At 38.7% G+C, this 25,203-nt stretch overlaps 1 protein-coding gene across 2 annotated transcripts in view; it reads right to left on the bottom strand.

Annotated features, from left to right (window-relative positions):
• RAPGEF4 (Rap guanine nucleotide exchange factor 4) overlaps positions 1 to 25,203 on the bottom strand; it is a 147,669-nt gene that overhangs the window by 46,003 nt on the left and 76,463 nt on the right. The window contains exons 7-10 of one of the 2 annotated variants that reach the window (XM_053947079.1): positions 8,118 to 8,171; positions 7,715 to 7,821; positions 5,968 to 6,089; positions 4,336 to 4,519 (exon numbers count right to left, since the gene is read on the bottom strand). In XM_053947079.1, the coding sequence (XP_053803054.1) occupies positions 4,336 to 4,519; positions 5,968 to 6,089; positions 7,715 to 7,821; positions 8,118 to 8,171 (467 nt within the window). The remainder of the gene's footprint in view (positions 1 to 4,335; positions 4,520 to 5,967; positions 6,090 to 7,714; positions 7,822 to 8,117; positions 8,172 to 25,203) is intronic. The other variant, XM_053947078.1, reaches the window with a different exon arrangement.

Below are 25,203 nucleotides of genomic sequence, written 5' to 3' on the forward strand. Positions count from 1 at the left end.
GAGTGTTGCTGTTTAGCCACAAAGGTAAATAAGAACCACTCAGTAGTTTCAGCTTCTCTCACTGAAAAATACAAGAAGCTGCCACTACTAAGAAGCATGCATTGATGAAGGAATAATTCTTCTCTAGCACAAGGAGTAGTAGGGAGGCTCACACTGTGGCTGAAATAATTGCATTTCTGTAACCTACCCAAAGTTTCTGATTGCTAAAGAAGGACACAACTACTGTGGGCACTGCAGTGTGTCAGAGATGCTTTGGAGGATCTACTAAACAGCACACAAGAGGAGTTGTGGGAGCTTGAGAGTGACTCCCAATCTTTTTTCCACTCACAAGATTCTCTTCAGTTACACTATCTAATATAACATTATTTTCTAAAAGAACAAATTCTCCTGTCATATAATTTCAGACAGCACATTGGAGTGACATACGGACACACACAGGAAAAAAAACTTCCTTTAAAGCATTATTTCAAGGTACTTTTATAGGACTAAGTCCTTCCAAACAATATGGTTTAGATTTGTGAAAAGCAGATTACAAGTAATTAATTCAATGGGCCAAGAACAAAAGAAAAGAGCAACAAACACATAAAGGAGAGGATAAATTTAAGATGCGAGGAAATGGGATACAGAAGTCCAGTCTGAGGGCAGGAGTTCCAAATGAGAAGGTTTACATGCTCCACTGTTACAACAAGCACAGTTCTAAACCCTGCTGTCTGCAACGTGTGGTGTCAAAAGAATTAACAGCACAATTGAATCCTTGGACAGCCCTAAAAGAAAATCTACAATGAGCCTTTCTGATAGACGTTTTCCTCCTAAAATGTCAGTATTACAGGAGACTAACACCTAGAGGATCAGGAAAGCCATATGAAGAAATACTGTGCTCTACAGATTTTCTGCCTAGTCACCTCCTGATCCAGCAGTCTGTCTACATCTTGTGTGAGATACAGGGAGTACCCAGCTCTGTTACTCTGGAGTTATACTGTATCTTTTTACAAAAGTAGCTGGATGAGACTTCTGGATGAAAGAAGCACTGAAGAAGTCACAGAAAACATAAGGACAACAGACATCTCTGCTAAGTAAGCTTTATTTTTCTTCTGTTCTTCACTTAACAATGACATGCATTTATTATTGCCCAGATTAAAGACACATTTAGACTGAAAACCAGTTACTCTTTTCTCACATAGAATCAAATAAACTGTTAAGGGAAAACCAGAAATTGGTTTGGTACTGCTATGCCCTCTAGTGACTCAAAATACTCTGTTTCTGAATCTGGCTTGAAATTACAAGGCTGAGACTCCTAGTGATTTATGCAGGGCAGCTTAATTAAGTACAGCATAAAACTAAGACAGTACTAGCTAGCAAACAAAAAGTAAGGATTTTAACAAATAATAGGGAAGTAGCAACTTTAATTTTATTACATGCTTGCAAAACGAGTATGTCTCGGAAAATATAGTGTAACAAATTAAAATATTTCTACATTAAATCAAAAGATAAAAGGATAATGTCTTACTGTATCAGATCTTTGTCATAAAAACAAAGGGATACACTCTTCCTTCAGCATGTCCATTTGCTTCCTATGCTAGCACATTGGAAGGACTGAAATCTCTAGCAGATATTTGTACCTAGTCTTTACTTCTGCTCCTGCAGATGTCACGTGGAGAGATATTAGGCATCACTGTGTCTTTAAAACCTGTGTGGTGACCCACTGATGTTGATTTGTAGGATCCTGCTGTGTAAAGACCTAGTTTCTGCAGGGGACACATTCTACCAGCAATAGCTGGTTATAGAGCGGATAATAAATGGAATAGGTAGGGAACGAGGGTACACATTAATGGACAGAACTCAGGTGATATTAAGTGATCAATAAAAACTGTTCAGCGCTTGGAGAATTTACCAAGGTCAGAGACATCGAGCTTCTCTGTGACTAGGATGCTGACAATAACACAGTACTTTGCCATTGATAAGCCATATATGTCCAAGCAGTATCATTGATTATTTTTATTGTACAACTAACGAGAAAATTCTCAGATAATAAGACCAAGGGAAAAGATCAGAGACCCCATAACATTGTGATTAAGTGTCAAATGCTCTCTACTAAGAAAAAAATGTGCTAAGTGAAGCCACCAAGAACATATAACACAGATTTATTATTTCAGTCACACTGCTAACTTACTTCAGGCTAGGGCATTAAAAAAAGAATGTAATCCATAACATTATCTGAGCTAAATACTGTTGTTGGATGAATACAATTCTTCCTTTAAAGACTCCTGTTATTATTGTGTTTAGCTTTGTATTATAGAATCCTATTAAATTAGGGTTTACCATCAGGACATATTTTCATACTGAAGGGGGGGGAAGCATTTAAGGAGGAGCTGTATTAATTCTACAGTAATTTTTACAGGGACTTGAGCAAGGTCTGCACCTGTGCTCCAGCCATTATAAGGAGCAGAGAGCTGTGTTTGCTACTTCACAAAAAGCTATTTTCACATTCAGTATATGTGTTTCCAAAGGAAAAAAAACCACAATAGCAACAAGAGCCTGCCAAAAATTTCCCTGAGCTCTATTCTGTTTTTTAAACTATAGAACATTCTTTCATAGTTTGACAGTTAAAATGCTGCAGTTAATGTAATAAACAGAGAATTTTTTAAGTTGGCTGTCAAAACAAGTGACACTTTTTGTTAGAGATTTTAGATTTCGAACAATAGAAAGTACCTTTCAAAGCAACAGCTTCATTATACAATCAAATTCTCAAAGTAATCTTCTCATCAAAGAATATTGTCTTATTTCTTTCAGGGTAATTATCTGAGTTCTGCAACCTCTCTGGAAATGGTTACTGTTATAAAATGCAGCTGTGTTGGTTTTAAAATTGTGGGTCCTGCTCAGGTCAGCTAGAGTCAGCATCTCTGAAGCCTTGACAATCCCTTTGAACTTTTGGCAGCTGTAACAGAGTCTAGTCAAAACTAGCAGGACTCTGAGGATTCATAAGGATTTTAACAGCTTTGCTACAGCTCAGCCCAGAGAGGATTTTCAACTAACAAAATCATTACGTATGTAAACTGAATTCTAGAACAGTAGTTAATATGGTACTTGGCAGTACAAGGTTACTTCAGTGAGCAAAGGGCTGCAAAAATAAACACTTTCAGGGATAGGGAAAGATGTCAGATGAATATCAGTCTTGAGAAAACCTCTTTCTCCTCACTATATTCCATGAAAAATCTCCTATTAGTATTCTTTCAGGTGATGCTGTGCAAGTGACAACACAGAGAGAAGAGCAGTACTTTCCACAGCATCCTTTCAGCTCTCTGTAAGAAGCCCAGATGATAATCAATATTTATCCTGCTAGCGTAAACCTACACTTTCTGTTCTGGAAGTCATGACAGAAAGTAAATGTAACAGGCAGCCAAAACCCATGATAACCTAACAGGAAATTCTCCAAGAGATGACCTGCTCAGTCGGCCTGAGGCAAAGGAGGAAGTGCAGAGAAGCAGGGTCCCAGCACACACAGCATTGCTCACACTCCAATGACTGGTGTCTGCTGAGCGGTGCAAAAGGTCACTTTTGCTCCTCAGTGGAAAAGGCACAGGGCATGTCTGTGAGGAAACAAGATCTCAATTCCATGACTCCCTAAGGGTGTATGGAAACACCCTGCTCTCACCTGGCTTTCCATGTATTTTGTGTGACAGGGAGCAAGTGCGCCTTTGGTTGTGTTGACTAGGTCTCTAATAAGGATAAGAAATAGAATGTATACTTCAAAACTATTGCTGCATGGTAGTGTTTCATGTTTTTATAAGCACAAGTGTTTGATGGTACTTTTGGAAATTCAATGCTTTTTAGCAAGTTTTGGAAAAATGCTGTTGAAATGAGCTTGTGATCTAAACAGGAATGGAGCCTGGAAAGGATACAGATGGAAACAGAACAGGAACAAGCACTTGGGTTATGTGATTCAAAAATCTTTTGCTATGAAAAACGTTCTCACACTATAAGCAGGGCCCACTCCTCTCCCATAACAAAGACAAACTTCGCCAATGGCCTCAAGGTAGCAGGATCCAGCCCTGTGAACTTGCCTGTCTTTAATGGTCCCTTACGAGTAAATCTTCAGTGAAGGTGAGTTGAAGTTATTCCTTATTCTCAGTGCATTTAATTAGCAGTAAAACATGCCTGCCATGGCCACTAAACCCTACCTGCTTAATGCTTGCCTTCAATGGAGGGTCAAACAGAGTTAATACTGGCTTTGAAGTCACTACAAAGCTGGCTGAAAAAAGGCTGTAAATCAACACAGGTTTCTCTTGTTTCCATGTACAAGGAAGACCCATAATATTAACTCATTATTCTGCTTACGGTTTCCTGAGAATCATCCTCATATGAGCATCTGGCCCAATCTGAGAGAGAAGCAGCATAGTATCCTGTAGCTCCTCATCACACTCCTTTTTCTCCTCCTCAGTTGGCAAAGGGGCATCTTCACGCTCATCATCCAAAAATCGATAAAATAAGTATTTGTCTTGAAAGTGGTGTTCCTGGTCCACTGAAAACAACGTAACACATCAACTGAATGCTCCTCAACAAAGCAAACCTTGTAGAAATCTGTGTAGTATCATGTTTGTTACAGATAGATTATTTAAGAAGGGAAAGAAAGCTACAGAAAAACTGTAAGAGCATGAAACTATTTCTCATGTATGTCCAGGTTAGTAGCTTGAAGGATACACAATTGTGTACTACAAATAGTTTCCAAAAGGCTTCCATATAAGTGTGTTGTGGGTGTGTATAAATACATGTATACACATGTATGTTTTCTTTATTAGTTCTGTTTTCTTATTGTTTCAAACTATTTCATTTAATCAAACAAACTACACTGGGGAAAATGGTTATACTGTGAATTTCTAAGAGGTATTCTCTAGCACAAACACTCTGCTATACATGTTTAGACAAGCTGAAAAAAGGTAGCAAAAGCAACTAAAATCCTTGTGATAAAGCAGAAATGTGTATCATCAAGGCATAACACCAGGGGCAAGTTCATTGACCTGTGTCCTGGTGGAATAATTTAATGGAAGAACTGCCAAGAGAAGACCTCTAAAGTAACACTATGATATTGCAAAGGACAAACCCTTGGTCTTCCAAGCAAGTCAGAGTGATGTGTTGAGTTGGATACTGTGATGCAGCTTGCAATAGCTTGCCCTGGACAGTTCAAGGGAATATATGGCAGGAATTCAAGTTAGAGTCCTTAGGGTAAGGCAGCAGTGGAAACAACCTGCCTTCCCAGTATGGAAATCTCTCCCTGGCATATGGGAAGCACAACAGACAATAAATGCAAGTTTACTGTAGTAGAGCTGCTCTTCTACATTTAATAAAAATGTACGTGCAAAGCTTCAAATACGAATATTGCTTTAGAAACCTACCCTTTTGAGGGCTGTAATATCCTGTTACTTACAATATCCTGTCAAATGGAAACTGAAAGTCAATATAAAATGCAATCAGAAAGCTAACATAAAATCCCAGATTTCTGCACTGGAATATCTGGTGTGCTGAATTTGGGAACCCCTCCAAAACCAATGGAAATAATTCCAAAATGATGGATCTGAGCAAACACAAATATCCACATTCACTTCTAAATACTGCAAATCTCTGATGAAAGTTAGTTTTATGTATGGTAATACATCCCTTAGTTTTGGCCCGAGTGCTACCCAGTTCTAACAATATAAGCACAAGCCAGTGTACTCCTAAGTATAATTAGAGCTATCATTATAAATTGTTCATTTATGATGCAATATGGTTGTAAGTTAAAAAAGCATACTGGCAGCAAGATTCAAATAATACTGCCTGAGTGTTGCTCTTGCACTTATGAATGAAAAGGCTGCTCTGTGGCATTTTTTTTAGGCTCATGATCCCTTTCTTTTGCATGAAAAAGAACTACGGAGGTGTTGATGTCACACACTGCCCATATTTTAGTCAAGATTCTTATTTTCTTTATCTTACCATGGTTAAGAACACCTTCTTCCAGCAGTACTTGCCACATGCCAACAGCCTGGGTTCGTAAATGGACACAAGGACTTTGTTGCATCATCCAGTCAACTAGTTCTGTCCCCACACAGCATTGCCTGAAGGACAGATAAACAGACAGGAATAAAAAGGAAACTAGCCAAGAGAGAGACTGCACGCAGTGACAGCCAACAACAGAGATATCAAACTCTCTATAGACTTAGTTAAATCTCCCTGCAGAAAACCAACCCCATGTCACCATCTACATGCACATGCTTGAAATACCAGTGAAGGTGTCCAGTTTTGAGAGGATCACCTTAGCAAAACAAGCGTTTTGGGAAATGCAGGGTTCTGAGGATCTAATGGAGCCTGTGACACCTGGTACAAACCTATAGCACCAGTGCAACAACCTCCAACGCAGTTTTCAAAAGAAACCTCTATATACCATGGGATACCAAAAGCCTCATGCTTTTCAGAATCTTGCATGAAAACAAAAATTTAATACTGTAAAAGTTATGCCAATGCAGCCTCCAAAGGAAGAGTGAGTGCTATGAGAGTGTTCCTGCATTTGTAACCAAACTTCTGTCACACTGTATTTGGAGACACTGGTTTTGGTACAGCGTTCCTGAGGCTCTCTCATGTGAGCTCTTGGCAACCTTGCACCTTCTGACTGACCCAGAGGCAGACGACAGCAGGTCTCAAGTTCTGGAGAACACCCAAAAAGGGTTAAAAAAGCAAAAAGCCACATGGTCACTTAGTAAAATTCTTTATTGTTATACTCCCTAGCTCAGCAGAACAGTAAGAGTTTTCCCTGCTCTGTGTAAGAGAAAGTGGTGCAGTTGTTTGGACCAGCACTGCTCTTCATTTATCATATATGCTCTTTTGTTCTTCTAGACCAATCAGCAATTTCGTTTTGTGACATATTCTTGAATCAACTCGCAAGCACCAAATACCTTTGTATAATAAATACGTTTTGGGCTGAAATATGGGAAATCAATGCATTTATTTCAAATGAAGATCAGCAACATATTGATTTACTATTTAGAAAAAGACAAACTCAGAGATTTAAAAATAATTTTTACTTAAAAAGACTCTGAATATTGTACTAGGTATTTGATTTAAACACTAGACACTAAAACAAACTGATTGTTTCTTAAGCCAATAGTAGGTAGATCCTGACATCTTGCAGGCAGATTTCTATTCTACAAGTGCCATTGTTATCCCACTTCAGCAAGACTGTGCTGCCACCAGCAGGAAGATAAGAGAGCCTGGCAATACACTGAAAAAAAAAAATTAAATAGAGCAGCAAATCTGCATCAGGGATGTTTCTCACCAGGTGAATTTCACCAGGTGAATGCCAGAGTGAGCAAGACTGCTGTAGCAATCAGTACAGGAACATAATAATGAACTTTTCTATTATCTCTTACTGATATACAAAGAGAACAGAATCTTCATTTTAACTTGGTACTACACAGAATATTCCAGCTAACTATGCTATTAACTATGCTTTGGAAGAGTGTTTGTATGTGAATGCTCTGTTCACAATCATGGACTCAATTTCCAGTCAAATTACTTCAGAAAGGATTTCCCAGGCCCATTAAAGACTGCATAACATCCAACTCAAATAGCATCACAGAATAATTTCAAACCTTTTGAGACCTGCAAGTATGGTAAGGCATACATGACAAATCAGAGAATGGCAGGCATAAAAATTCAGAGACCTCTATACAATCAGCTCACACACCTGTAAGTCTTCAGATGGTATTTACGATCTCTTATCATGTGAGGAGCTCGGGACAGAATTGTATTTCGCAAAATCTTTCCAGCTCTAAGGATCTTTTCTGAAGGAACCTTGGTGATCATGGAGAAAAAGAAAGACCAAGAGACACAGATTTTAAACTTTCTCGAATCTCTGTACTGCTCTCTGCAAAACAAAACACAAATGCTCTTTTTCCTGAATTAAAAGTCCTCTAGCACAGAGGCTTACTTTTGCAGAGCAATGTAGTATATATTTGGGATTTTAAATTCCACATACTTCTCACATCTAACAGAAAGCATCACTTCAGCTGATTCATATCACACTGTTGGAAATAGTTATTTCCATTTGTCTAATGGCCTGGCTCTACAACACACCTATGTTCTATTACCTGAGTAATGGTTTTAGTAGGATGATGTGGGATGTGAGGATCAATAAGAGGTGTCTGAAAAATAAAATGAAATTAAATAATTTTTTTAAGGTTGACCAGAAAAATAAAGACTAAAGTAAAAAGAATGAACAAAAAAGCTGTAATAACAAAGAATAATGTGAAACTCCAAGTGCTACCCAGGAGATAGGAATATATAAAAAGCCTCTGAACACATCCTAAAGGCAAACTTGGTTGTTGAGGCTCAACAAATTAAAACAGTGACATGATATGTGAAGATGAATAACAAATCTGTGCTGAACTTTGTAAAGAGTACTAATGAAAAGGGCAATAGCTGAATGCCACACCACATCTGAGCATACACAGGCATAGTTACCTCTTCTCCCCACACAACAGCATTCCCCCACATGCATCTGCTTTGCCACTCAGCCACCCACTACAGAAATTCTCTCCTCCTTCAGCACCTTTTTCTGTTCAGCTCTTTTCTCCCTTACAGCATAGCACAAGAAACAGGAATGGAATAGAGCTCTTCTTCCTCTGTGTTTTCTAAATTATCACCAGGCTGAGCTGGCAACCCTTTTATAGCCGCTCTCTGAAATGCAGAGGCACACAGGCCACTCACAGGGACCCAGGCAAGGACTGGGGCTGGTGAAGAAAAAAGGAAAGAACAAAGCAGGTGGCTTGGTTCTACAAAGGGAAGAGTGAAAGGAAAGACCATCGCGGCTCTACAGGGGAGAAGGAGAGAAGGGGATGAGAGAAATGGGAAAACAGGCACATAACAAACAGGTGAAAGAGGGAGACAGGGAGCACGTGGCACAACACAGAGCGAAAAGGAAAGCAAAGGTTAAAGGACAGCAGAAATGGAGACAAAGGAGAACAAGACCAAACGTCAGCAGCCACCTCAGAATGATGGGAAGACCTTTGGCTTGTTGGGCCTGGTAGTTAACAGCACGGACCAAATTCACTTCGAGTCTGCGATGTCGGGAGACTCGACGCAAGGGCTGACTTTGGCTGCCACTCAGGGCTGGCTGACAGCAGATCAGGCTGAGCAGAGCTCTCCCACAAGGGCAAGACTTGGCACCTTGGCCCGTGGCAGCCACAGTCCCCCAACATCCCTATGGCAAAGCCAAGAGCGCCGGGGCAGAAGTACAGTGAAACATGCGCCATGTACTTCCAGCTTGAGGTACCGCTTTCCTTAAACTGGGCATCTGTCCATTAGCTCCCATGGGATTTTAATGATGTGACAAAGTCCTTGCGGTTATCAAACAGGGCTAAGAGCTAAAAATGCACCAGGAAACTATGGTGGGAAGGGGAAAATGAGGGAAGCATATGACAGAAATCAATAATCTTAACATAGAGGCCTGTATATGGAAACCAATACAAAGTTCTTGTTTCTAGTCATACCTTACAAGAAGTCTCTGAAAAGGCATATCAATACAATTAAAATGGGATTTCTGATTTTTCTCTTTTAGTAAGTCAACAATTTTTCATAAACTCATTTGAGTTCCAAATATTTCTGTCCAGCCAGAAGAGCAGTAGCACATCCCTCAATATTTCTTGGTTTCTGGAACTGTGTGAAATCTGCTCTAGACAGTCTATATTTGCAGTTAACACAAGCAAAGAATAGCAAAAATCTTTTCAAAGATTCCTCTAATCAAAACAAAAACATTGAATAACAATCTCAAACAGGTATAATATCCTCAATCTGACTTCCAGATTTTAATTCTAGTTAGGAATATACTTAGAGGAGAGATAAAATGTGTAATACAAAAATATAGGAGACTTTTAGAGCAACAGACTAGCAAAAACAAATGCACATTTTTGTTTTTTGGAGTGTCAATTAAGGTTTAACAAAAATGCATAAACTAATAGGTGAAAAATTGAACATGGATGAAGATTTTTTAATAAATCTCCCAACCTAATCAAAACAGAATATAAGACAGCATTTGGAAGAAATCTGATTCGACCCAAAAAGGTGAAAGCTAAGACACAGCACAAGAATCTCCAGAAAGCAGCAGGAAGGCTTGTTCACCTACATCCTGACCAATACAGAAGGATCAGCTGCAAAGATAGAACATAACTTGGGTGAAGGTGATTGTGAAATGATCCAGTGTCAGAACTTTACAGAAGGAAGAAAGAGCATCAAAGCAGACACAATGGACTAGGAAGAAAAGCTTCCATAAAAACAGAATACTGATAGCTATATTCCTGGAGTGGGTCATAGGGGAACAAGTGTGAGGCAAAAGGAGTTAATGGGAGCTGGCAGTTACTTAAAGAAACCTTATTAATCAAACATACAATATATACTAGAACTTAGCTAGAAGGTGAAGTAAAGACTCAGCTAAAGAAAGAGCTCTTCACTGACACACAAGAAGGAAATACACAGAAAGGAGAAATAGGGGGTCTAGAGAAAGCAAGTATAAATTTAATAACAAAAGACAGAATTAGAAAAGCAAAGGTATAAAATTACAGAGACTTGCCAAGAAATGTCAAGAGGTAAGAAAACATTCCACAAGTACATTAGTAGTAAAACAAAGAAAATAAATAGTCTTGAGCTACTGTTTAACAGAGGGAAATCTATTTACAGATGGTTCAGGAAGGCCAGAGACTTTTGATTTATCTTTAATCAGCGTTCATTAGAAAGATCAGTGGCAGAGAGATGGTTAATATCCTAGGTAGTAGAGTGACAGAAGTAAAATCTCAACCTTGAAAAAAACCCAAAAACATAAATGAGCTGTTTTCAGATTGGCTTTGTAGAATTTCATGTAGGAAACTTGAAGAGTATGAAGAAACTTAAAGAGGGCTGTATCAATCTCGGAACCATCAGCAGCCACTCAGGGTCTACGGAAGGCAGCTGAAGGCAGAAATATGAAAAAGGAGATGAAAAAATATAGATGTCAGCTTAAAGCCTTCCTAGAAAAAGTCCATTTGTAAGCACCTGGAAAAGAACAGGGAGATGAGTCACATGTGACATATATTAACCAACAGATCATGCCACACTGATCTAACTTCTTTGCATTATCGAGTAGCAACATTGACAGATTAGGCAAGAAACTAGATTTTCAACCCTTTAGTAAGGCTTTAGAACCTTCTCATCAGATATTCTCTTCTGCGACAGGCAGATCAAATTCTTACAAAATAGGTGCAAAGTCAGTTGGAAAAGTGCATTTTGAAAGCAATTACCAGTGAAGCAAAGTCAAACTGGCAGTCATACCAGAGGTCTGCTCAAAGCAGCATTCAGGAATATACCACATCTGATAAAATTAAATATTAACAAGGGATGAAGCAGAATACACCTTTATTGATTCTGCAGGAGACTTCAGGATGGGAGGCATTGCACATACATTGCAGAATAAGTTTACAATATGAAACAGTTGTAACATTGGTCTAAAAATTATGCTTTTATGCAACATAGAGTGATGACTACATTTCTGAAGCAGGTGGAATCAGCTAAATAAAGACAGGATAGGGAACAAGGGTCTTAGTGCAGTACCACAGAAAAGGAAAAAAGGTTTATAATGTTTTAAATATTTAAATATTAAACATAACTGAATAACCAATGCCATACATGTGTGAAAGCAGCAAATACTGTGCTGGAATGTAGTAATATATTAGATACATAATGGTGTTCTGCTTTAGTTAGCCTAGGTAAGACCTAATATAAAGCACTGTGTCTCATTTGCCCACTACTCCAAAAGCATCTAAAACAGCTGGACAGAATTTACAGGAAAGCAACAAGAATAATCAGAAAGCACAACATAAATAATCAAAGTTGTTGAGCTAAGGAAAAATCTCAGCAGAGGTGTGATAAAGAAAGTCTTCAGATTTAAAAAGCCTTTGAAAAGGAGAAAGAAGTGGCCTTGTCCATTATGCAGAGATCATGGAAATAATTTAAATTGCTCGAAGAAAGATCCAGTTTAGGCATCGCTGAACCCTTCCTCGCAGTGTGGACAGTGAGTACTGGCAGATTGCCAGAGAGGTCTGGTTCCTCTGTCTTTGGGAGTGTACTCAAGGAATCTGTCAGAAGTGACACATCTATAGCGTGCATGTGGCTTGGGGATGGACTCAATGCTTTCCCGAAGTAGTTTCTAGCCCCACTACATGGTACTGTGCAATTTTCAAGGACACCTTTATAAGTCTAAAATGAGCTCAGACACAGGGTGGTGCTTAAAGAGGCCATCAGTAACAGCCCCCGGGCAGTGAGCCCCAGACAGTCATTCCTCCTGAGGGACAACGCCACCATCATCCAAACACGTGCCCAGCAAAGAGTCCCCAGAGCTACAGCCTTACAAAGCTGCTGCAGTGAGCTCTGGCTGCACTAGTGATTAGCTGATATGCAATAAATGGAAACACAGGGCTTGGACTGAGTTTGCTATAGAAAGGGAAGATATATTTCAAAGGCAGAGAAATGTAACATCAGTTATTTAATAGGAGATACAGGGTTCCAGCAACAACTTCCCATCAGAAAAAAAATACATTCTATAAGGGACAGTCACAATTTGGTTAAAGACCAAGAATTGTTCTGTGAATCTTTGCAATCCTGGATCTTTCATTAAGGATTGCTTAGAAAGCACTTAAAAAAAAAAAAAAAAAAAAGTATCTCTACCTGTAAAACAGCAGAGAGTGAGGAGTGTTTAATTGACTTCTTAACACGTCCTGGTATCTTTGAAGAATTAATGAGACTAAAGTACATACATGTGGAACAGAGGTCCTTGATGATCATATTTTTCAGGACTTCTGAATAAGGGAAAAGTTATCAGGCAAAGAGCTCAGATAAGCAAGACAATTACAATAGTTTACAAACTATTACTCATCTCCTGACCACAGGAGTGACCAGTGTAACTGCTCTTAGCTTTCCTTCAGTGAGAGATAAAGTAACACAGCAATACCACACACAGTTTGCTATGGCCTGCTGATCTTCCCTGTAGGGCAGGAGGTCATATGGGTCTGGAGGGTGGAGAAGGGAAAGCTGCTGGTGTTGGTAGGGGAAAGCAGAAAATTATTATGAGAAACTGTGGTAAAAAGGTTTTTAGCATTAACATTGACAAACTCCCTAGCTGTACATTTATGGATTCATATTTGAGCCATTCAAACAAACCCTTCACAAAGCCAATCACAAAACTCCCTATTTAAATTGGGGTGAAGCAGAGAAAGTAATAATTTTAGCCTCCATTCCTTTCAAGATTCAAATATTTATGCATGAGAGCAATACCACAGATTTAAATAGGACTATTCATGTGTATAATTTTATGCACACATTTAATCTGTGGAGAAATAGGCCTTAGATTTCAAACGGCAGGGCAAGGCCTGTCTTTATTTTAATGTTTCTTACATCACTGAGCAATGCGCAGACAAATAAATAATAAAATGAACAACAATAATAGTGACCTACCATGAGATCTGTATTTGTCAACTTATTTGAATCTGCTTAAAAAAATCCAAGAACATGTCTTACAAAAATAGATTTTTCCATTCTCCTTGTTAAATAGCTGTAAAGGGATGTTTCTGAGCCTTTACATATGAATGAATGCTTTAGATCCACAGCAATTTGGATCTATAAAATCAAGCGATGAAGGGAACTTAATTTACTATTCTCAAATGTAAACCTAGGATATGTGTATCGCAAAGAACTAAGGTGAAATAAAGTAAAAGCCAATGAATCACTTTTTTTTCACATGACCTCAGTGTAGCTCATCTCTGAACAAATTTCAGCATTGATTGGAATTAACCACAGCATGTTACCAGGGTGATCAGATAAATCTGTGCACTACTGTTGATCCCTTTATTTTCAACCAGGGAACTGAAAGGAATTGCAAGTGACATCTGTTTTCCTGCTGGCTGCAAAGGGGATCCAGAACAAACAAAGGACAAAAGCCACACACACGTTGAAAGGTGTCAGCAGCAACACCACATCACTAAGAGAGGTCTGTTTGTTTTACATCCTCAGTATTTACCATTATTGGTGATTTATGGTCTAATCCAAATCCCACTGAAATCACTAGGAAGTCCCTAATGGATTCAATGAATTTTGAGCCAGGCCCACAGCACCTAATTCTTCTAAGTGTATTTCAGGGAGCAGAGCATCTTTAGCTCTTACTGGTTCCAAATGACTCCTGATGCCTTCTGACAACTGACATTTTTGACTGACATTTTTGAATATCTTTGTATATATCTCTCAAAAGACTTCTAGTGCTGTATCTGGTTCACATGGGAAGAAATAAAATAAACAAAAAAACCCATTCCCACAATATTGGCAAAATTATAACCAGCCAGTAGGATACAGCTGACAACTAGCCAGAGTCCCCACTGCCCTCCCACACAACTCTCACCATTCTTTCTCAAACATTTTGTAATGTCATCTATTTGTGCTGCTTCAGGCCAAAGGCAGAGATAAGAGTTCCAAAGACGGTGTGGAGGTCTTTTTTTCCAATACAGGCCATTACTTCCAGCACTACACAACAACTATGTAACGGGGATAAAGCTGAGCATACTGTATCACAGCTTTTGGAAAGCATTTTCAGCTGGAAAGCAGTCTTGGATAGAGTATCTTGAAGTTAACTCCATTGGTCCTATTTCCAGCTGCAGTGAAAGAATGTCTATGCAGACTGCACCAACCTCTGCTAGGATACTACAGGGAAAACAATATTCTTATTGAATGCAGATTGCTGAACATGAGAGAAACAGCTGACCAAAGATCTCGACATAAAAAGGTCCTTTGGAACACATTTTTGTCAAAATTTGAAGGAAAATGTAATCAATATTGCAGGAGTTCCCCTGAGATTAGCTCAGTTGGTCAGAGCATGGTGCTAATAACATCAAGGTTGCAGGCCAATCTCCATATGGGCCATTCACTCAGGATTGGACTTTATTATCCTTGTGGGACCCTTCCAACACAGAATATTCTGTGCTCTGTGACTATACTAACCTATAGCAGATCTCTGGAGCAGCCCTAAGTAGGATATGCTGCTGTACTGACCAATGCTTGTTATCAGAAAACAATCTGTGTGATGACCTCTAACCTCTGAGGGTGCATGGTCCGTAAGAAACCTTGGCACACACTCCCTGCCATGGAGACTGTCGATGGCTGGGACACGGTACCAGCACTGAGCTTTGGGTCCTACCCAGACTGTTACATGTAATCACAGAGCCAATCACAGAAGATTCTGAGTTGGAAGGGACCCACAAGCATCATCAAATCCAACTCTTAGATGAATGGCCCATACAGGGAGATTCACCACACCCCCTCAGAAAACTGAAAAAAAAAAAAAAAAAGAAGGAAAAAAAATGGAAATAGAAATGCAATCATCACTCCTATCATGCTGTAAACAATTCATTCTCCTCTTCACTCTCCCCACAAACATATGCAACAGCTGGGAGAACCAGTCTGTGCTGCACAAGACAGCACTGGTGGCCAAAAAGCAAAGTACCAGCTCACATCTCCTAATTGGAAAAGTCCAAAACTGACAATGATTGACCTCATACCAGGTCTTAGGTAGGGGACTTAGCAATCAACAAATACTTGGCAACTAACAAAGGACAAATTACCCAAGATCACTTGTTTTAAAAGGACCAGAAGAGACAGTCTCAAATTGTACTACCAAAGGATTTTCAAGCCACCCACGCTCACAGAAGACAACTATTCTAATTTCTTAACAAAAATCTGTAAACAGCAAAATGGGGAGAATGGCAAGGTATGAATGGATGAACACACAGTCACAGGATGTTTGCAAAATTAGGGAAGAAAATGATCAAATTTTAAAAATCTTCTGAGTTTCATAAAGCTATAGCATCTGTAATCTAAAAACCCATAATCTAACTACAAACTATCTAAACCAAGCAAAATAGCCTAGTAGAAATTGTCAGGTCCAGTGGTTAAAGACAGCCCAGTTTTATTCTGGTTTTTTTTTTTTTTTTGACTGCATGACCTTACACAAATCACCTAATCACAGTGTGTTTCATTTTCCTCTTTCTGGAGAGAGGAATACTAATAATTTCTACCTTTGTAAAATGCTTTGAATACTGTCAGCAAATGGGCTACTATCAAAATATTCAGAGTAATGATGACTGGTTTAAAATCTATATTCTTTAAATGTAATACAATGTGAAGACTATGCTGTATTTTAAAATACATTCTAAAATTGCTTTTCTTTAGTAATCTATATTTTTAATAGCATAAACAGGAAAATGTGTTCTTTAAATTCTCAAATATTCAGCATAGCAAATTTATTTTAGGAAGTTAAATTGAATTCACATTATTAACACTTCTACAATGTTTCCCTGACAAACTATAAATGTCCCTCCTTTTAACACAAAATGATTCAGCCATTACCAAAAATGACACTTCACTGTGAATGTCAAAGGGAAAAAGAATATTGAAACAGACTATGACCAGTGCACAAAGCCCCCCAGAACATGGCTAATGATGTCTTATTTTCCTGTCATTTTTCTACTTCCCTGCTACAATGAAACAGCTGCTATAACTGCACTGCCTGCATTGAATAAAATGTCAGAAAATGCTAACTCTGCTGTGAGCATTCCCAATATTCTGATAGAGGTGTGACTACAGTTATCGTAATGAGTTTCAAGCCAGTGTTGTCAGGGTTTCTCTGCTCCTGCATTTCTTTAACCTACAAAATAATCAAACTCTTTTTTTTTTTGTCTCTCATGCAAACTACTGGTTTCTTAGTATCCATTCTTAGTATCCATGGCTTTAAAATTATGCTTACCTGAAATTGCTTACTTCTTTAGAAACAAGCTATAATGACAAAGACTTTAAAAGTACAATAAATATTAGGCAGCAAGGTTGCCAGTTTTTAAGGCCTGTCTCTCATGCATGCTCTAGGCACACAACATCTATTCAAAAGACAAACAGAAGGGATGCTCAAGATTAGTGAGCTTCTGGAGGATTTAACCCACTTACTTCTAGATACCTTTTTAACTTTGGCAAGCATCTCCTACCTTCAAGACTCCCAGAAGGTACTCTCTCTAGGAAACAGGATTAGATGGACTCTCCTAGGTTTCAATTACAACCAAATGCCAGAACTGCCTTCTGAGGACAAGGTAGTGACATTTTAGTTTAAGTGATTTCATGTCAAACATAATGGCACCAAAACCTGGATGGAGTGTGAATTATGTGTGAAACTGTGAACCTGTTAAAATTAGTGGCAAAATTCTTGACTTCAGTGTAGTCAAAACACTACCCAAGTGAGGCAAGAGGACCACTGCCTCCTGGGTGACAGCAGTTTATGTAGTGTGTGATCCCCACTAGCCATTGCAACTCTGAGCGTCTCAATCTCTCCATGGTAAAATGGGGACAACAGTGTCTACTCACAACTTCAACAAATTATGAGAATAAGCAACTGACAACACTGCTGAATGCTGCAACTGGAATCCTGGAAGTCTGCTGTCTACAAATTCATGCTGGGAACTTTAAAATTATTTTGAACACAGAAAGAAAGTCATCAAAGTGAGACAGGGCTAGAGGACATTGAAGGCTACCTCCTGAATTCCCTGGGGAGGTTAGCAACAAGGTAAAGCCTCTGGCAAGAGGGCAAGAGAAGTTAATTTAACCTGTTTTATGCTTCTTCTGGTGACTTCATGTTCCTTATTCTCCAAGTTCTGGACTGTGCTTTGTCTCAAAGTACATGAAATGAAGAAACATTGAAGGAGTGCAGCACACAAGCCTCAGAGTCCAGCTTCCTTATCTACTCCTTTTTCTTCTTCCTGCCATCTTTTTCAAAGATCTTTTTTTTTGCTAAAAATAAAACTGAGAAGGAATAATCTAACAATATCCAGTGCAACACCTTCTGGTGTCCTATTTCCTAGGAGATTTTTATTGATCTATATTGATGTTTTCCATCTATATGGAATATATTTCCTAAAAAGGCAGAGGGTTGGTTCTGCAGAATACGAAAATAAACAGAGGAAAGAAATCCCAAACTGATGGCTTGATCAGAACACATTTTACGAAAAGCACAAACATTCTTTTTTCAGCCAGATACTTCTCTACTTCAATGGTTTTAAGTCTTCTGTCATAAACATTAAAAAAACCCATCAAGCACTGGTTTAATTTACGTATTTGTGTGTCAGTGGAAAAGATATGCATTCTGCTCTTGACAAATATCCACAAAACAACCTTCTCATCTTCTTTAAAACTTCTATTTCCCTTGATGCCTACAAAAAGCTTGTCAAAGTGGTGGGTGTTGATGTGCTGAACCATGCTACATACCCTAGCTAATCCAAGTTTCTCAGGCTGTGTAGGATAAGGGCTTTTTTTTTTTCATTTTATGGTGAAATCCAATTGTGGTCTCACACATTTAACTAGCATGAAAAGAAACCATAACTGCTGTATTAGTTAATCAGTTCATTCAGTGCTCTTTAGAGTGTCAGTAATTGCATTGATTAAAAACATACAAAGGCATTTGGAATCAAATTATTGATCTGAACAAGACAGATCAATATGCTGTTTTTCACATTAATTCCATAGTGCATTGGGAATAATCAGTAAACAAAATAGCAGTATTGACTTAATGTGCATCTGTGTGAACAGTAAATATTCTCTGATTAAATAGCAGAAGAGTAATAATTTTAATTCCTGTCAATTATAACAAATATGATTTCAATTGGAAAATAGTAAATATTTCATATTTGCAAATTTGCTTCTTCTCTCTTTCTAACTTTCTACAGAGTTTGCTGCTGCCTAACTTGCTACTATATAAACCAGGTCGGTTCACATTCTTTCTTCTTTTGAATTTAGCTCATCTTCCTGATTAACTAGTGAGGGACAGACATTTCTAAACATACTCTGAGATGCTTCTGTTGCTAAATGAATCTTTATTGCAACTTGAGAAAAAAAAACTATCTCCACAAATGCACACAGAACACTGCAGTAATTAACCCAAGATGGGTAAGGAGAGGTGAAATTACTCTACCTGACATTTTCCCCAGCTAACCACATCTCTTTACATCCCAATTCACCACAGCATGTTTCTGAAAGAGATGACCTCTTTTTACCTCTCTCAGTATGTAGCCCAAGCTGTGTAAATTCTGTGATGTCTGGCTTTTAGGGATATCACAGAACCAGCCCCATCCTTGTGAAAAGGAAGAGCACCTATTGTATGTATTTTGCAATTTATCCCCTTTTTCCCATTTCTCTTCAATGTTGGCACTGATTTTTATATTATTGCTAAAAGTATTGTTTTGTCCAGCTGAAATTCTGTCCCTGCCATCTGTCAACCACTCACCTCCTTTCTAAACATAATCTCAAAATCTTATTTGGTTTAATGGACTTTTAGTGCCTCTTAGTCGGTTGTGTAAAGGATAACAACTGTTGCACCACATTAAGCAAATAATGAAATTGAAAATTTGGTGTGAAAATACTGTTCTAGAGAAATTTACTTACTGTAATCCAAATCAGTTTCCCTAAAAATACTGAATGTACACAGAGTATTCCCAGCTAACTTGTGTTTAAAAAACTCTGGGATTTCTGCAATAATCTTCAGCAGATTAGGAATCTTCAGCTTCTCCATGACAGTTGGATCAGAGACTATCTTGGGGAAAGGAAAAAGCATCCTGCCCTCAGGAATTTCTGTTATAATGAAAGCAAATGTTATTGCAGATTGTCCAGTGCCTGTACTGCCACAAGGTCACTTTTCAGGCAGAAATCCAGGTTCTCTACCCCGAAACACACAGCAGGCAGAAAAGCACAAAACAAAAAAGACAGCATTTCAAGAACACTGACTGGAACACTGATGTAATTGAATAGAGTAAGTAGCATTCAGGAGTTCTACCAAGGTAGCCCCTGGTTTCCTCTCCCCCAGTTTGGACCAGTATACCAGTATGACAGGAGAGCCATTCCATTACACAGGCCCAGGACTGCTGTGGCAGTGGCCATATATTTACAGCACAAGGAATGCCAGAAACCTTACTGTTACAGTTTTGTCAACACAGGTTTTCCAACATCATCCTGGAATGCACAGCAGCTGATACTGACACTGAGCAGTATCTGAACTGAATCAGGGGAAACAAAAGGGAAGAGGGCTTGTCAGGCTCCTTTATCTTGTGGATCCCTACAGTTTTGTCAGTCAAGATAAGGGACCTTGCTCAGCCAGTGACAATAGGCACTTCTCAGGTTTGTTTCTCAGTGTCATTTGGAATAGCAGCCTGCAGACTACTAGCTGAAAATCCCTAATCTAGACTAGCTCTAAACACAATTAAGACAACTCTAGAGGAGGTAGGGAGAGGGGAACAAATATTTGCCTATCTCTGTACGTACTACAGAAGTAACAGGAATACATTACACAAATCTGTACTTATACACAGGAGACTGAAATCACAGAGATTCCCTTGTAATTTAGCAGTGAAGTGCAAGAGAGCTGCAAGCTGGCCTGACAAAGCAATTCCCTGCCAATTCTCCCTCTGCTTCCTGCTCAGCTGATGCAGGCAGAAATGCTGGCTCTGGGGCAAGAGAGAGTGTCAGTCCACAGCTGTCAGACTCAGCAGAGCTTTGTGCTGAGATCAGACATTTACAGCTGCAGACAGATCACAGCAATCTCAAATTGGACCACTGCAATTCATTGCCTTCTTGAATCCCACACCCAGGCCATATCCTGTAGCTTGTGCTGGCCCTGGCCAGGAAGCTCATTTTCATGCAAAACTGAAGAAAGTTAAATCCAGAAAACAGGTTTATGTGCTTCTGATAGTTCTGCTCCCTTACCACAGTCTAGCAGGAGCATCAGTAGTACAGAAGAGAGGGCACACACAGCTGGGCATTGACAGGAGAGACCTAGGAGAGGGTACACAGAAGAGGACAAGCCCTGCAACCCTGGTGCAGGTCACTGGAAGCTGCTGTGGAATGGCAGCCATAGAGGCATCCATGGCTCTTGCTAGGCCCAAACGTGCTTTGCTCCAGGAGCCGATGATCCCGCCATGTTCCTACTGCACAGCCACTCTCTCCTACCTCTGCTTCTGGAGTCACTGCTCAGGAGGCTCCAAGGTGAGCTGGGTCAGAAAACAGTTTGGGAGAAAAGTAACCACCTGAGCCATTCTGCAAAAGGCTACAAGAAAAGAATGGCATGAGAGAAGAGAAGGTGTTCCTTTAGGCTCCTCAGATTCTTAAATTTGAAATCAAGTTACTATAAAGAGTGAGGATGGACAGAACAGTACTGGAGGTTTATGAAGACATAATCATAATTCTCCTACGGTACTAGCTTTTTCTCCATCTAGTTCATATTTAAGGTTATTAAACAAATTGGTTATAAATAAGTTCATTTACTAAGATGAAAACAAGTGTGTCTGAGTAATCCTAATTAAAAGCAGTATCAATCTGTATTGGAAATAAGCTGTTTTTTTTTTAATTTTATTTTGGAGCCTAAATTAAGTATTCTTTTAATTTCTTTACTATTCAACTCAGCAACATGTATTTGAATTTCCTCACTAACTGCTATTTTTAATTTTAAGACAGCTGCATCAGTGATGATAAAGTACACAAAGATCAAACACGTTCACAGTCTTGTACCAAGCCTTCTTTCAGAAGGAAATTCACAAAGAGAATAAATAATGAAAGTCATAAATCATAAATACCTCAACAGCACTTTCTCCTTAACCATCACGGGTGCTAAGAGCCCCAATTACATTTTCAGCTCTGCCGTAGAGATCTGACATTTTACCTCTGCAATTCTGACTTGGAATGGCTCTCAATGAGCCCCACAAACTGGACACTTGTGGTGCTATTTGTGCACAGCCAGCACAACAGGCTTCTGCTCTTGACTAGCTAACACAAGAGAAAGAACAAAATCATTGGACAGCTTTTTCCCACTATTTATTAACCTCTCAAATTTCTGTCATCCATACACAAGAAGAAAAGATGCTGCTAAATGATCAGATCAGACACATTGATTACTTCTTACCGGCTCAGAACTATAATTGACTTTGTGGAATACCAATTTCCAGCATGCATTGCAGGACAGGCAGTCAAAATGCTTTGTGAGAGACAATATGAGTGACTAGAAAGAATCTGATTTTAAGATCCCTGATCCAATTTTTCTGCCAAACTTGAGAAAATAATTACAAGATTCAAAAAAATTCCTTTTGCTGTTTCAAATATAAGTGCCAAATGTGTTACTTGTATACGCTTGACTTGTCTGAAGACATGAACCTTGAAAGGGACTATCTTTTTTCTCAGTATAATTACCCACTCTTCCTGCCTTTCAACTGCAAGAGATAAATGGAGCATATGTGCATGTTTTTTAGGGGTTGGGAAAGAATCTCAAAGAAAACACAGTCAAGAAGCAAGAGTCATCAAATGTGACTCCACAATGCATATTCTCAGACTGCCCTTGCCAGCAGAGAAGGTAGTAGGCTGTGTTCTCAGACAAGTGGAACTGAGAGTGATGCTCCTGTGGAAAGGTGGTCCCACACCTAATCCACAATAATGAGTATTTTATAAATTTTCGTATTTTCGATGAATTCCTATTATTTTTTCCATTATTTAGGTTATTTATGTAAACTACAATAGCAACACTCATTCAGCTAGGCAAGAGAAGTCTGAAAGGAAAAATGTCTCTTTAGCCCAACTGCCTTCCCTTGCTATCCCAAGCACCTCCACAACCCTTTTGTGAGGTTAGTCAGATGGGTTAGTACTTGATTATGCTGATACACTGAAAGAGGTCAGCAGCATGAGTTAGATCTCCTCCAAAATACAATTTTAACAAAGAAATAAATATATATCACTTAGTTTTGCGTATTTCTATTGATTTCTGAACTTTTCCCTTCCACTTTCAGTATGTTTTAGGATTATCACACCAAGGACTGATCACAATAAGCTCCTATAAGAAAATTCATTAGAAACATACGAACAACCATGAATCTCATGCGTTATGATGTTCAAAGTAAACCAGCATATTTCTGATAGTGTCTGATAGTCACTCTGTTTTTTCTCTGACTGAAAGCTCTTTGTAGCAGAAGACTCCAATCCTGCTTTGCATCAAAGCACCCAAAACAAACAAGAATTTCAAGGCTTTAGAATGCACACAAACTGTAATGAAGTCTGAATAAAAATAAGAATAAAAATGAATGGCAACATAAGTGGAGAGCATCAAAATAACAATGATTACACTTTAAGGGGACTCTTCATTCAAAAAAAATACTGGGGAGATTTTATATATTAATATTCAGATGTAAAAGTCATGAAAGTAAAAACTCATACAGGTTAGCTCTAGCTAACTTGAGTACACAGATTATTCTGCTGGTAACAGAGAAAGTCTCCCTCTTTCCCATACCGCTCATTTTTCAGCTTTTCACTCCTCCCTTAGGATAAAACCCACACTACCCTGACTTGGATCTTGCAGGTAGTTTCACTGACTCAGAAAGTCATTGCAGTTCTCAAAGCAGGATACAAATGCAATCACAGTTTTCCAAGCTCAGTGTTCCATTCCTGATTCAAAGGCAGTAGCTGCTTCTGCAATGTTTTACAGAAAAGGGAGGCTTCTTCTTTAGGTGCTGACAACTCAACTGTACTATGATTATTGGACACTAGTCGCTATTTTTCCCATTATTCATCTTCCAAGAAATAAATGTGGCAATTTTTTATATTTTAAGACTGAAACACACCTACATATATTTAGTACTCTCACATCATTGCTCTTAGAAAACAAGGATAAAATTTAAAATACAGGACCTTTAGGTCCTGTAGCTTGAAAAATTCTGCCCTTGTTTCCAAAAAGTTTAATTCATCCACCAAGAGAAGTCTTGCCTCCACCTCTTACCACTCTCACTATCATTGTAGGTAAGCTCTGTTTATCGTTAGAACCACCAAAATGAAACTCCTCAGTGAAAGAAACAGACAGAAAGAATGTAATTTTTTCATCCAAATTCATGAAAGAGCTTCAGAAATCCTTGAAATGAATTAAGTATGTACTGAAGAGAATTAGGTTATCTTGACATGTATACAGTGGACTAAGGATTCTCTTTCTCCACAGTGCCGTGCTACTTGTTCCTGTATAGTACTAGATCAAATGAGAACCACTCCCCACATCTCCAGGTTTCATACTGGGGCTATTCTGGCTAGTTCTGTATTGGTCTGCTCAGTCATACGATTAGGCACAGTAGAAGAAACCATTTCCAGTAGAAATTGTCATTAGGACCTCCAGAATCCAGAGAACACAACAAAACCATGGATCATAGATAATTTCATAGGTTATCAGGGAGCTGATTAGTGTAAAAGAAGATGGGGTGTTACAAGCTTTCCTTTGAGGTATTGCTATTCACAAAGACATTCAGAAGGGAAGTCTGCAGCTCTATATCATCTACTTGGCTGAAACTGGAGATACCCAACCTTCCCTGGAGGTTCTGCAACAATTTAGTTTATGGAAAGTCTACTTAGGAAAGTCGTCAGACTTACTAAAAATTTTGTTTACATTAAAGAGCTCTGCTCTATATAAAGACCTTCACATTTTTCATTATGAAGTTCCTTACTAACATATGAAAAGCGCATTTTTCACAGACTCCTCCTACTCTGTATTGTATTTCCCTGCCATAAGCTGTCATCGTGTGACTCATTGCCAGGGTCTCTATCCACAGCCTCTGCACTAGCCAAATTGTTACAGGCTGCAATAATAATTGAACCTTAAGCACTTTTACCTAGAGCAAAATGAAGAACTTGAACAGACCTCTAGGCAAATTACTTTCATATATGTGAAACTGGTGCCAAAATATCAGAGTAGCCCCTAAAATTAATGGGTACAGTAAGGACTACACAAGGACATTATTTAGAAATATTTGCATGTAGTACTTTCATGCAATCGCTTCAAAAACAGAAAACAAAAGGGAATTATTTTTTAATCCTATGCAAATATTGTATAAGAGAATAGGTCAGCGAGAATAGAAATTAATGTACACGTATCACTGGGCAGCTACATAAACCCTCCACAAAGAAAATAAGTCACCCCTTAACACAGTTTTCACATGTATATTGGAGATGGTACAACTTTCAAACAAAAACCTTGCAATTGCACTTTGATAGAACTTTCTTGATCCCTCAGTTGGTTTTTTTTTGGCTCACAATTTCATCAGCATGTGAAACATTTCCTTT

Source organism: Vidua chalybeata, chromosome 7 (assembly GCF_026979565.1).
Source record: "Vidua chalybeata isolate OUT-0048 chromosome 7, bVidCha1 merged haplotype, whole genome shotgun sequence".
NCBI lineage: Eukaryota > Metazoa > Chordata > Aves > Passeriformes > Viduidae > Vidua > Vidua chalybeata.